At 40.4% G+C, this 12,745-nt stretch overlaps 1 protein-coding gene across 1 annotated transcript in view; it reads left to right on the top strand.

Annotated features, from left to right (window-relative positions):
- Nucleotides 1-12,745, top strand: part of CLSPN (claspin) — a 38,676-nt gene that overhangs the window by 20,974 nt on the left and 4,957 nt on the right. Inside the window, exons 10-19 of the mRNA XM_039473998.2 lie at nucleotides 577-821; nucleotides 2,271-2,449; nucleotides 2,553-2,617; nucleotides 3,497-3,696; nucleotides 4,040-4,194; nucleotides 4,791-5,017; nucleotides 5,901-6,012; nucleotides 8,261-8,336; nucleotides 8,551-8,654; nucleotides 12,573-12,737. Of these exons, the coding sequence (XP_039329932.1) occupies nucleotides 577-821; nucleotides 2,271-2,449; nucleotides 2,553-2,617; nucleotides 3,497-3,696; nucleotides 4,040-4,194; nucleotides 4,791-5,017; nucleotides 5,901-6,012; nucleotides 8,261-8,336; nucleotides 8,551-8,654; nucleotides 12,573-12,737 (1,528 nt within the window). The remainder of the gene's footprint in view (nucleotides 1-576; nucleotides 822-2,270; nucleotides 2,450-2,552; nucleotides 2,618-3,496; nucleotides 3,697-4,039; nucleotides 4,195-4,790; nucleotides 5,018-5,900; nucleotides 6,013-8,260; nucleotides 8,337-8,550; nucleotides 8,655-12,572; nucleotides 12,738-12,745) is intronic.

The following is a 12,745-nucleotide window of genomic DNA, read 5'->3' as shown; positions in this document are numbered from 1 at the left end:
AATGTGGTTCTACCACTCTGAATCACAGTGTATGAGTTCCTGTTTCCTCTTGTTAATAATAGGTATTATCAAACCTAATTTTTGCCGAACATGTTGAAAATGATATCTCATTTTTTTGATTTGTAGCTCTTTAACTAGCGGTGAGGTTAAGCATTACTTTTAATTTGTTTATCAATAATATATGTTTATTTTTCTGTGCACTGCCAGTTCATATCATTTACCCATTTTACTCTTGAGTTGTTTCTCTTTTTCTTTAACATAGGTAAATTTATCAGTGTTTTTCTTCATGGCTTTTGAACCACAGACTTTTGAAGCTCCACTCCCTAACCCCCTTATTCCATATATTTTGAACGACGATTTTATAATCCCTGAGTAGTATACTATCCCAGGGAGCAGAAGTTCTCTTTGATACTTCAATTCATAATCCTCATGTGTTCAAATAGCAAAAAAGCCCAGAATACTAAGGTCTCAGATTTTCCTTTTGGGATGTGACTAGAATACTTCTGGAGGTGCCTAAAATGCATACTTAATTTTAGTTGTATTATGACTAGAGCATTTCTACATATTTCTGTTCAGGTGAAAAGCTTCAGGTGCTAAAAGCTAAACTGCAAGAGGCAATGAAACTCCGAAGGTTTGAGGAACGCCAGAAGCGCCAAGCACTATTTAAATTAGATAATGAAGATGGGTTTGAGGAAGAAGCGGAGGAAGAGGAAGAAATGACAGATGAGTCTGAAGAAGATGGAGAAGAGGAGGTAGAGGAAGAAGAGGAAGAACTAGAGGAAGAGGAGGAGAAAGTGGAGGAAGAAGAAGGAAATCAGGAGGTTTCTGGCAATTATGTTGTTTTGTTACTTGGTCGTGGTGAATATGAGAGAAAAAGTCAGATTTGAATAAGAGTATCATAAGCATGTTTAATTGTATGAGAGGTTTTGGGGCATGGCAAGGGTAACTACCTCATACATGCCTAAATCTTAGTACATTCAGTTCTGTCAGTACCATTGAATATCTTTAGATGTTCAGTACCATTGAATATCATTATTATATATCAATACAGGTATTCAATGGTACTGACAGAATACCATTAGCTTGGCTTCCACCTGTTTGTTTATATGTTTTAATATAATGATGCTAATATTAAAAGTGGCTTTGTATTAGCAGGAAATTTTATCTTTGTTGTTTATTTAGGTTTCTCTATCAGATTAAAAAGCAGTCTTAACCTTGGCCAGATTGAGGTCTAGAGTAAATTCTCAAGGAGGCAGAGGCCTTTCTGAGTTATTTTCATTCTTTGTTGAAGAAGGCATTTGTAGAAGAGCCTCTTGCCCTTATTCCATAGTATTGTTTTCTGCCTAGGGAAGACAGGTGATGATAAGGATTGTTAAGTATTAAAAAACTTTCCTTTTTGGGCCTTGTGCAGTGACTCATGCCTGTGATCCCAGCACTTTGGGAGGCTGAGGTAGGCAGATCATCTGAGGTCAGGAGTTTGAGAACAACCTGGCCAACATGGTGAAGCCCCATTTCTACTAAAAATACAAAAATTAACTGGGTGTGGTGACACACACCTGTAGTACCAGCTACGTGGGAGACTGAGGCAGGAGAATTGCTTGAACTTGGGCAGTGAAGGTTATAGTGAGCCGAGATTGTGCCACTGCATTCTAGCCTGAGTGACAGAGTGAGACTCATCTCAAAAAAAGAGGGGGGAAAAGGCTTTCCTTTTTGTATGCTGGGATCACTTGAGTTAATTTTTAAAAAATTTATGTTTATTTATTTATTTTTTTAAGAGAAGAGGGTCTCGCTATGTTGACCAGGCTGGTCTTGAACTCCTGGCCTCAAGCATTCCTCCCATTGTTGCGACCTCCCAGAGTGCTGAGCTACCACGCCAGCAACTTGACTTAATATTTAATTTGGGGTAAAGGAGAAAGAAAGCAATGGCTGAACTGTACAGCCTGTCCCAGTCTGTGCTTTGTTTGTGATCAGTAGTTAGCCTGCAAACTGACTGTTTAACCTCTTACTGCCTCAATAAAATAATAATGCAGTTGTCCTTCATAATCTTAGCGATTTCTGGAGGGTAAAAGTTAAAAAGCAATACAAAAAAGTTCTAGAAGTATTAGGGAAAATGATGTTGATAATGGTCATATGGAACTTCCTTCAAGTTGACCTTTTTGAATTTAAGATGGGACCTGTAACCAAGCAGCCATATTTCATGCTAACAGTTTATTTGCTTTTAAATTTTTTGACTTGTATTATTTTGTTTTGTGGTGGCATGATTGGTAAAGATTGCAGAGTTCCTTCTTAGTAGTGAAGAAATAGAAACCAAAGATGAAAAAGAAATGGATAAAGAAAATAATGATGGCAGTAGTGAAGTTGGCAAGTCAGTTGGCTTCCTCTCTGTTTCCAAGTCTCTCTCATCAGATTCTACTTTACTTCTATTTAAGGACAGCTCTTCCAAGATGGGGTGAGTGATTCTCTCTAAAAAAATATATTAAATTGCCTTGGATTTGTCCCTCCTGTAAAAAGTAAGAAAAGATACTGAACCCATTTACCTTTTTATTTTGCAGTTACTTCCCTACTGAAGAAAAATCAGAAACAGATGAAAACTCAGGCAAACGGCCTAGCAAACTGGGTAAGTAAGTAGTGATTCTTGTGCAGAACTTGACATTTCTTTCGTCCCTCAGCTTTGATATTTAGGGACTGCAGTACCATAAGTTTCCTTTTTTTTTTTTTTTTTTTTTTTTTGTTCTGGTCACTTCCCAGTCTCATGTGGCAATTAAAGGGGTTTATGAATTAGAATATTTTTCTTGGTCTATTTTTTGAAAACTTGCGGTTTATTTATAGTAGGCCATGGCACATAATGTCCTTAGTGAATATGTGTTGATTGAGTGAGCAATGAAATATTTCTGTATGTAGATCAAAGGAAGACGTATAATTGGATAATGATGAGTGTGATTATAGGCATTAGGCAGGATAAGAGAAAGAAGAGAACTTTTGGCCGGGTGCCATGGATCACATCTGTAATGCCAGCACTTTGGGAGGCTGAGGCCAAGCTGGATTACAAGGTCAGGAAATTGAGACCATCCTGTCTAAGATGGTGAAACCCTGTCTGTACCAAAAGTACTAAAAATTAGCCAGGCATGGTGGCATGCGCCCATTGTACCAGCTACTCGGGAGGCTGAGGCAGGAGAATCGCTTGAACCCAGGAGGCGGAGGTTTCAGTGAGCACTACTGCACTCCAGCCTGAAAGACAGAGCAAGACTGTCTCCAAAAAAAAAAAAAAAAAAAAAAAAAAGAGAACTTTCAAATGTCACTGCTCAGAGTAATAAGCCCTGATTACATAATGCTATCTTAGTACTGTAATTTACCTTTAACTTAATGTTTTGGAACATATAACTCGAGGGGTTTGCCTATGAATTTTATCTGACAGTTTCATCCTCAACTCTTTTTCCTAAACAAATCCACCTTATTTCTGTAATCATGCACTTAAAAGGTGTTTCTCTTTCTTTAGATGAGGATGATTCATGTTCATTGCTAACAAAGGAGAGCAGCCACAATAGCAGCTTTGAGCTGATTGGCTCCACGATTCCATCCTATCAGCCTTGCAACAGACAAACAGGCCGTGGGACCAGTTTTTTACCTACAGCAGGGGGATTCAGATCTCCTTCCCCTGGGCTATTTCGAGCCAGTTTGGTCAGCTCAGCTTCTAAGGTAAGATGGTAATGGTTTTTCTAATCTCCTCCTCTCTTTGCTTCCCACATTGCTAAATAAAGTGTGTCCCAGCCAACCAACTCCCACCGGATTGGTACTGAGCTTATGTGTGTTCAGTTTAAAAAATCCACCCCCTTTGTGTATTAAAAACAAGCTTCATCCAGTATTCTGACTTTCTTGGAGGTATTTTTCTTTATGCTTCTCATGGCTGTGTATTGTCCTCCTCAACTGCAATTGCTGGAGAGTAAATTGAATTTTGCAAATAGCAACTTCTGTTGTTGTCATGACAATGAATGACATTTGTAAAATGTTTTGTTATTGTTTGTTTTTGTTTGGGTACCAGAGTTCAGGGAAACTGTCTGAGCCTTCACTTCCCATAGAGGATTCCCAGGATCTGTATAACGCCTCCCCAGAACCTAAGACACTTTTCCTAGGAGCAGGAGACTTCCAGTTCTGTTTAGAAGATGACACTCAGAGCCAACTGTTGGATGCAGATGGGTAGGTAGTTTTGTGTTTCTGTGGGTGGGAATGGTGCTGGGTACCGCTTAATTTTGTTTAAAAATAAGTGAGCTTCTGTCACTCCATCTGTGCTTTCTCTTCTGAGAAAGAGAAGGTGTACAGACCATTAGTATTACATTCTATAAGTTTGAGCAAAGTCTGTCCAGAGAATAAAACATAAATAGCTCTTGCTGACATTTTGGTCTTTCAGTTTCTGTCTTATTTGAAATGCATAGACCTTGTATTGTAAGGTCATCAAATTTCCCTGTATCCATCCTGCTATGCTATTGTTGGGTATGATTGAGAATTCACAGACTGGTGACACATGACAGGATATGATGCCAAGCCCTGCTCTAGCATCCTCTAAAGCTAAAAGTTATTCTTTACACTTTACCTTTTGAGTAACATTTTATTCTTTCACAAAACTTTTCCCTCCCTCTTTAGATTAACACAAGCCTAAAGATTGAATCTTTTGCTTTCTGGTTTGAGATTCAGCTTTTAACTGGTATTGGAAATGAGTTTAGTGGTTTTTCATCCCCTACTTTGCCATTTCTCTGGGAATATTTATACTATTCATTGTGCTCATTGGCTCGTAGATTCTTAAATGTTAGAAACCACAGGGATCAGTACCAAGCTTTGAAGCCTCGATTGCCATTGGCCAGTATGGATGAGAATGCCATGGATGCCAACATGGATGAGCTGTTGGATTTGTGTACTGGAAAGTTTACATCTCAGGCTGAAAAACAGCTACACAGGAAGAGTGACAAGAAAGAGAACATGGAGGAACTTCTGAACCTTTGTTCAGGAAAATTCACTTTTCAGGGTAAATATCCAACAGAGAGCATCAGGCTTACCACACCCAGGTATCCATGTCCTTGAAAAGAATTCCCTAGCCAGGTGCTGTGGCTCACACCTGTAATCCTAGAACTTTGGGAGGCCAAGTTGGGTGGATCGCTTGAGCTCAGAAGTTTGAGACCAGCCTGGGCAACATGGCAAATCCACATCTCTATTTAAAAAAACAAAAAAAACTAGCTCGGCATGGCAGCACGTTCCTGTGGTCCCAGCTACTTGGGAGGCTGAGGTGGGAGGATCTCTCGAACCCAGAAGGTGGAAGTTGCAGTGAGCCAGGATCACAGCACTGCACTCCAGCCTGGGTGACAGAGACCCTGCCTAAAAAGAAAAAGAAAAGAAGTCCCTTGCCCTCAGATGAAAAGTTCACAGAAAACAGGGCTGTAATGGAGTCTTGTATATAAATTGAATTCACTGCTTAGTGCCCTGACATTTAGAACTCTTACTTTCTTAGAGTGGTAAAGTATCAACTTAAGACAGTTTTAGCTTTGCCCATATGATATGTGATTTATGATTAACATATGTTAAAAGTTTAGAACAGTGTCTGATATATAATAAATTTCATATAAACGTTAATTTATTTCCTGTCTCCTGCCCTCAATGCACACACCTGGTAGACAGAACATAAGCTGTATGAGACCTGGGATAGTTGGTTGTTCATTACTGTATCCTTGGTGGCTTGGCACATATGGCAAATAGTAAGCACTAAATTAGGATTTTTTGAATGAATAGACGGTAGGCTTTTCTTGGCAAGCTTACCTTAGAACTGTATCGAGCTGGCATGACTTTAGATGGTTGGGAAAAGAGTATAAAGCTGTCATTCCTTGGTGACACATCTTATCCTTGTTGTGTTGTAGATGCCTCCACTCCGGGCTCATCAGAATTAAATAAACAGGAGAAGGAGAGCAGCATGGGTGATCCAATGGAAGAAGCACTTGCTCTTTGCTCAGGCTCTTTTCCAACAGACAGGTAAGTCTCAGATTGCTGGGAACTTGGGAAGGCCTGGCCTTTTGATAAAATCTTGAGGTCAGGTTCTCTGGAGTTAGCAATAACTGATCATCTTAAGGGCTTTGTACCTTTTCTGAGAATTTTACAGTGGATTTGAGTTTCATATATGCCTAGTAAGCAAATTATAATGCTTTCATGGGGAACAGGGTAAAAAAGGCAAGAATATGAAAGATATTTAACGTCATTAATAATTAGAAAAATGCCAATCAAAACCACAGTGATGCACCCATTAAGATGACTTTTATATAAAAAAAAAAAAAAAACCCAAAAAGTGTTAGTAAGAATGTGGAGAAATTGGAAACCTTATGTATTATTGGTGAGAAGGTAAAATAGTGCAGCGGCTAGGGAAAGTAGTATGAAGGCTCCTCAAAAATTAAAAATAGAGACAAGCTGCGGTGGCTCACACCTATAATCCCAGCACTTTGGCAGGCCGAGGCAGGTGGATCACTCAAGGTCAGGAGTTTGAGATCAGCCTGACCAACATGGTAAAACCCTGTTTCTACTAACTACAAAAAATTAGCTGGGCATGGTAGTACATACCTGTAATCCCAGCTACTTGGAGGCTGAGGTAGGAGAATTGCTTGAACCTGGGAGGCAGAGGTTGCAGTGAGCTGAGATTGTGCCATTACACTCCAACCTGGGAAACAAGAGCAAAACTCAGTCTAAAAAGAAAAAAAAAAAGAATGACCACATGATTCAGCAATTTCACTTCTTAGTCTATGCCCCAAAAAAGTAAAAGTGGGACTTGAACAGATATTTGTATCCTATGTTCAAAGCAGCATTATTCACAGTAAGTAGTCAAAACATGGAAGCAACCTATGTCTGTTGACAGATGAATAGGTAAACAAAATGTGGTATATACATGCAATGGAATATTCAACCTTAAAATGGAAATTTTGGCTGGGCATGGTGGTTCACACCTGTAATCCCAGCACTTTGGGAGGCTAAGGTGGGTGCATCACTTGAGCCTAGTAGTTGAGACCAGCCTGGACAATATGGCAAAACTCCATCCCTACAAAAAATACTAAAATTAGTTGGACATTCAGGGGTCTGAGGTGAGAACCTGGGAGGTCAATGCTGCAGTGAGCCATGATTGTGCCACTTCACTCTGGGCAACAGAGCAAGATCCTGTCTCAAAAAAAAGGAAATTCTGCCAGGTGCGGTGGCTCACGCCTGTAATCCCAGCACTTTGGGAGGCCGAGGCGGGTGGATCACGAGGTCAAGAGATCAAGACCATCCTGGTCAACATGGTGAAACCTCGTCTCTACTAAATATACAAAAAATTAGCTGGGCATGGTGACGCGTGCCTGTAATCCCAGCTACTCAGGAGGCTGAGGCAGGAGAATTGCCTGAACCCAGGAGATGGAGGTTGCGGTGAGCCGAGATCGCGCCGAGCCGAGATCGCGCCATTGCACTCCAGCCTGGGTAACAAGAGCGAAACTCTGTCTCAAAAAAAAAGAAAAAAAAAACCGGAAATTCTGACACTTACTACAACACGGATGAACCTTAGGATGTTTGCTAAGAGAAATAAGCCAGTCACTAAAAGACAAATACTGTATGAGTTCACTTACATGAGATACTTACTTAGATGCATAGAGACAGAAAGTAGAATGGTGATTGCCAGGGACTGAGGCTATGGGGAAATGGAGAGTTTAATGGGTATAGAGTTTTAGTTTTGCAAGCTGAAAAGAGTTCTGGAGATTGCTTAACAATGCGAATGTACTTAACACTACTGAACTATATACTGTATATTTTACCACAGCTGAAAATTAAAAAATTTTTTTTCCCTGTTTGTTTGAAGAGATCACTGGTGCTAGTAAAAGTTTTAAATTTTGCTGGGCAAGGTGGCTCATACCTGTAATCCCAGTACTTTGGGAGACCAAGGCAAGCGGATTGCTTGAGCCCAGGAATTCAAGATGCACCTGGGCAACATGGTGAAATCTGTCTCTACAAAAATTAGCTGAACATGGTGGCTTGGACCTCTAGTCCCAGCTACTCAGGAGGCTGATGTGGGAGGATCACTTGAACCCTGGAGGTGGAGGTTGCAGTGAGCTGAGATGGTGCCACTGTACTCCAGCTGGTGTAACAGACCAAGAGTGTCTCAGAAAAAAAAAAATCACACACAATTTTTTTTTAATTCCTAACTTGTCTGACTACTTGTAGTTTGCTTTTAACAACTTATTTATTGATTCATTGATTTGCATTTTAGGGAAGAAGAAGATGAGGAGGAGGAATTTGGAGACTTTCGGCTTGTTTCAAATGATAATGAGTTTGATAGTGATGAGGTAAGTTTGAAGGGAACAAAGTAATCATAACTGAGCTTCATGTATTGCTGCCCTTGGGTGTCTTTTTCCCTCAGTTCTTAAGAATTCTAAGTTTAGCATCTTATCAGAAACAATTTTCTAGAATTTTTGGTGTTTGGGCAGATGTTTATAAATCCTGTTTTTGTTGAGGACACATTTTATTCTGCATAATTTGGAAGTGATGCTGATTTTGTAGGATGAACACAGTGACTCTGGTAATGAAGATCTGGCACTAGAAGACCATGAAGATGATGATGAAGAAGAACTCCTGAAGCGATCTGAGAAGTTGAAAAGGCAAATGTAGGTGCCATTACTATGTCCATTCCTCAAGCTGTATTTAAAAGTTAATCACTAGGCTGGCCGTGCTGGCTCGAGCCTATGATCCCAGCACTTTGAATAGGTAAACAAAATGAGGTGTATACATGCAATGGAGTATTCAACCTTAAAATGGAAATTCTGGCTGGGCATGGTGGCTTATACCAGTAATCCCAGCATTTTGGGAAGCTGAGATGAGTGAATCGCCTGAGGTTAGGAGGTTAAGACCAGCCTGGCCAGCATGGTGAAACCCCATCTCTAGTAAAAATATAAAAATTAGCTGGGCATGATGGTGGGCACCTGTAGTCCCAGCTACTTGGGAGGCTAAGGCAGGGAGAATCGCTTGAACCTGGGAGGCAGAGGTTGCAATGAGCCGAGATTATACCATTGCACTCCAGCCTGGGCAACAAAGCAAGACTCTCTCAAAAAAAAAAAAAAAAAAAAAAAAGTTGATCACTTAATATGTACTATGTGCTAATAACTGTGCTTTACAGGCATTAACATATTATCTTAGCCCAGGTGCAGTGGCTCACACCTGTAATCCCAACACTTTGAGAGGCCAAGGAGGGCATATCACTCGAGGTCAGGAGTTTGAGATCAGCGTGACCAACATGGTGAAACCCTGTCTCTACTAAAAACAAAAATTAGCCGGGCGTGGTGGCGGGCGCCTTAGTGCCAGCTACTTGGGAGGTGGAGGTTGCAGTGAGCCTTATTGCACTCCAGCCTGGGTGACAGATCAATACTCTATCTTAAAAAAAAAAAATTATCTTATGAATGGGTACTGTTATTCCCTTCATTTTATAGTTGAAGGTACCGAGCCTTAGAATGATTAAATTTACCCAAGGTCACATAGCTGGAAGGTAGCAGAGCCTGGATTCAACTTAGATTAGGTGAAATTTCCCCTAAGAGTTGAGTTGTAGTTTGCAACCTTTTAACTTAAATCTTCCTACCTCAGCTTCCCAAGTAGCTAGGACTACAGGCATGTGCCACCACACGTAGCTAATTCTTTTTATTTTTCGTAGAGACGGGGCCTTGGTTTGTTCCCAGGATGGTCTTAAACTCCTGGCCTCAAGTGATCCTCCTGCCTCGGCTTCCCAAAGTCTGGGATTACAGGCATGAGCCACCAGGCACAGCTTATTTTTTTCATGATTTGTTGTTCTGGTCATGAAAGTGAAATATTTATTTTAGGATGTTTAAAAGAATACAAGCTGGCCATGGTGGCTCACACCTATAATCTCAGCACTTTGGGAGGCTGAGGCGGGTGGATCACCTGAGGTCAGGAGTTTAATACCAGCCTGGCCAACATGGCAAGACCCTGTCTCTACTGAAAATACAAAATTAGCTGGGTGTGGTGGTGGGCACCTGTAAAATTCCAGCTATTTATGAGGCATGGCTGGAGAATCGCTTGAAAGTGGGAGGTGGAGGTTGCAGTGAGTTGAGATTAGGTCATTGCATTCTAGTCTTGGTGACAAGAGAAAAACTCCATCCCCCCACCCAAAAGAAAAGAATACAGAAATATATGAATAAAAAGTTATCCGTATCCACCATCCAGGATATCAGTGTAAGTTAGTGCTGGGCCAGGTGCCTCACGCCTCTAATCCCAGCACTTTAGAAAGCCAAGGCAGGCGGATCACCAGATCAAGAGATCGAGACCATCCTGGCCAATATGGTGAAACCCCGTCTCTACTAAAAAATATAAAACTTAGCTGGGTGTAATGGTGCGCGCCTATAGTCTCACTACTCAAGAGGCTGAGGCAGGAGAATCGCTTCAACCAAGGAGGTGGAGATTGCAGTGTGCCGAGATGGCACACCGCTGCACTCTAGCCTGGCGGCAGAGTGAGACTCTGTCTCAAAAAAAAAAAAAAAAAAAAGTTAGTTCCTCTTAATCTTTTTATGCATATATTTTTATATAGTTGAGATTTATACAGTCTTTTTATATGTATAATTTTGCATCTTGCTTTTTTCCCTACTTAGCATATCCAGAAACATTTTCCTATGATGTTAAAAAAAAAGTTTTATAAAGACAATTCTAATAGGTATTTAATGTTATATTGTATATGAATGACTTGGAATTCACATATAGGATATCATGTTGATCCCTGTTAGATTTCTATGGTTGTTTTTATCCCATTATTTCATTCTATTAAGATTCATTTTGGGTTTTCATTTGTCACCTGTCAGATTAAGTCTCATTCAGCTTTAGGTCATCCATAGATTTTTCTAAGGTAGTAGTTCCTAACTGCAGAGCTCTTTGTTCAAATAAAATCTTATAAAGAATGACAGATAAAAGTTGCACTGTTCAAAGACGGTAAATGGGAAGTTTTGGAAACCTAGTGACTAGTGGCCCCTGAAGGAATTTTCCAGGAACCCTAAGATTTAGAAGAACTTAGTTTTAACAAAATACAGTATAGACCGGGCATGGTGGCTCACGCCTATAATCTCAGCACTTTGGGAGGCTGAGGCAGATGGATCACCTGAGGTCAGGAGACCAAGACCACCCTGGCCAACATGGTGAAATCCTGTCTCTACTTTAAAAAAAAATACAAAAACAAAAAACAAGGCCAGGCACAGGGGCTCATGCCTGTAATCCCAACACTTTGGAGGCCGAGGTGAGCAGGTCACCTGAGGTCAGGAGTTCAAGACCAGCCTGACCAACATGGAGAAACCCCGTGTCTTCTAAAAATACAAAATTAGCCAGGCATGGTGGGGCATGCTAATCCTAGCTACTCAGGAGGCTGAGGTAGAAGAATCGCTTGAATCCAGGAGGTGGATATTGCGGTGAGCTGAGATTGCATCATTGTACTCCAGCCTGGGCAACAAGAGTGAAACTCTGTCTCAAAAAAAAAAAAAAAAAAAAATTTAGCCAGGCATGGTGGCACACACCTATAATCCCAACTACTCAGGAGGTTGAGGCATGAGAATTGCTTGAACCCAGAAGGCGAAGGTTGCAGTGAGCCAAGATGGTGCCACCGCACTCCAGCCTGGACAACAGAGTGAGACTTCATCTCAAAAGAAAAGAAAATACAGTATAGGTCTTTGATAAAAATCAGTTTTCAGAAAGCCACCAAACTTCTGCCATTTTGGACCACATGAGACCAAGAAGACTTAGAACCCAGGGTGACAGCATATTTGTCCCCAGGGGGAGCTGAAGTCAGAAAAAGTAACTGAGTAGTAACGAGGAGCTCTGAGCCTTAGTCTTCCTTCTAACATGGGGGTCAAGATGTGGTAGACTGTAAGAAGATCCCAGTTTGTTACCTTTCTACACCACATCATCTCCAGTTTCTCTCTTAAAGCTGGTGTGTTCAAATGCAAAACAAAATAGTTTGAACCTTCCAGCAGGTATTCTAATGCATATAGAAGAAATTAAGAGTTTTCTGGCTTTCAAGTCACCCAATCTAAGTTGAATCCAGGCTCTGCTACCTTCTAGCTATGTGACCTTGGATAAATTTAATCTTTCTGAGGCTCAGTTTCCTCAACTGTAAAATGAAGAGAATAATAGTACCCGTTCCTAAGATAAGATGTTAATACTTGTAAAGCACAGTTATTAGCACATAGGACATATTAAGTGATCAACTTTTAAATATAGATGCTCCACATCTTACAATGGAGCTGTACCCTGATCAATCTGTCATAAGTTGAAAATGCACTTTTGGCTTATCCAGATATAACTTCATTATAAATTGAGAAACGTACTAAGTGCAAATCACGTTCATGCCATCGCAAAGTTGAAAAATCATTAAGTCAAACCATCAAGTAGGAGATTATTACCAAAAAAATTTAAATATTATCAAAATGTATGTTTATTATTATTATTAGAAGAGACTCTGTTCTGCTTTTCTCTGCTTCCATATTCTGTGAGTATATTCATTGTTACATTTCCTAATTCTCAAAATTGCTTTCTAGGAGGTTGAGGAAATACCTGGAAGATGAAGCAGAGGTGTCAGGAAGTGATGTGGGAAGTGAAGATGAGTATGACGGGGAAGAGATTGATGAATATGAAGAGGACATAATTGATGAAGTACTTCCTTCTGATGAGGAACTACAGAGTCAAATCAAGAAAATACACATGTCAGTAT

This window comes from Saimiri boliviensis, chromosome 11 (genome assembly GCF_048565385.1).
Source record: "Saimiri boliviensis isolate mSaiBol1 chromosome 11, mSaiBol1.pri, whole genome shotgun sequence".
Taxonomy (NCBI): Eukaryota; Metazoa; Chordata; class Mammalia; order Primates; family Cebidae; genus Saimiri; species Saimiri boliviensis.
Note: the sequence above shows the minus strand (reverse complement) of the source record. Positions and strands in the feature narration are given on the sequence as shown.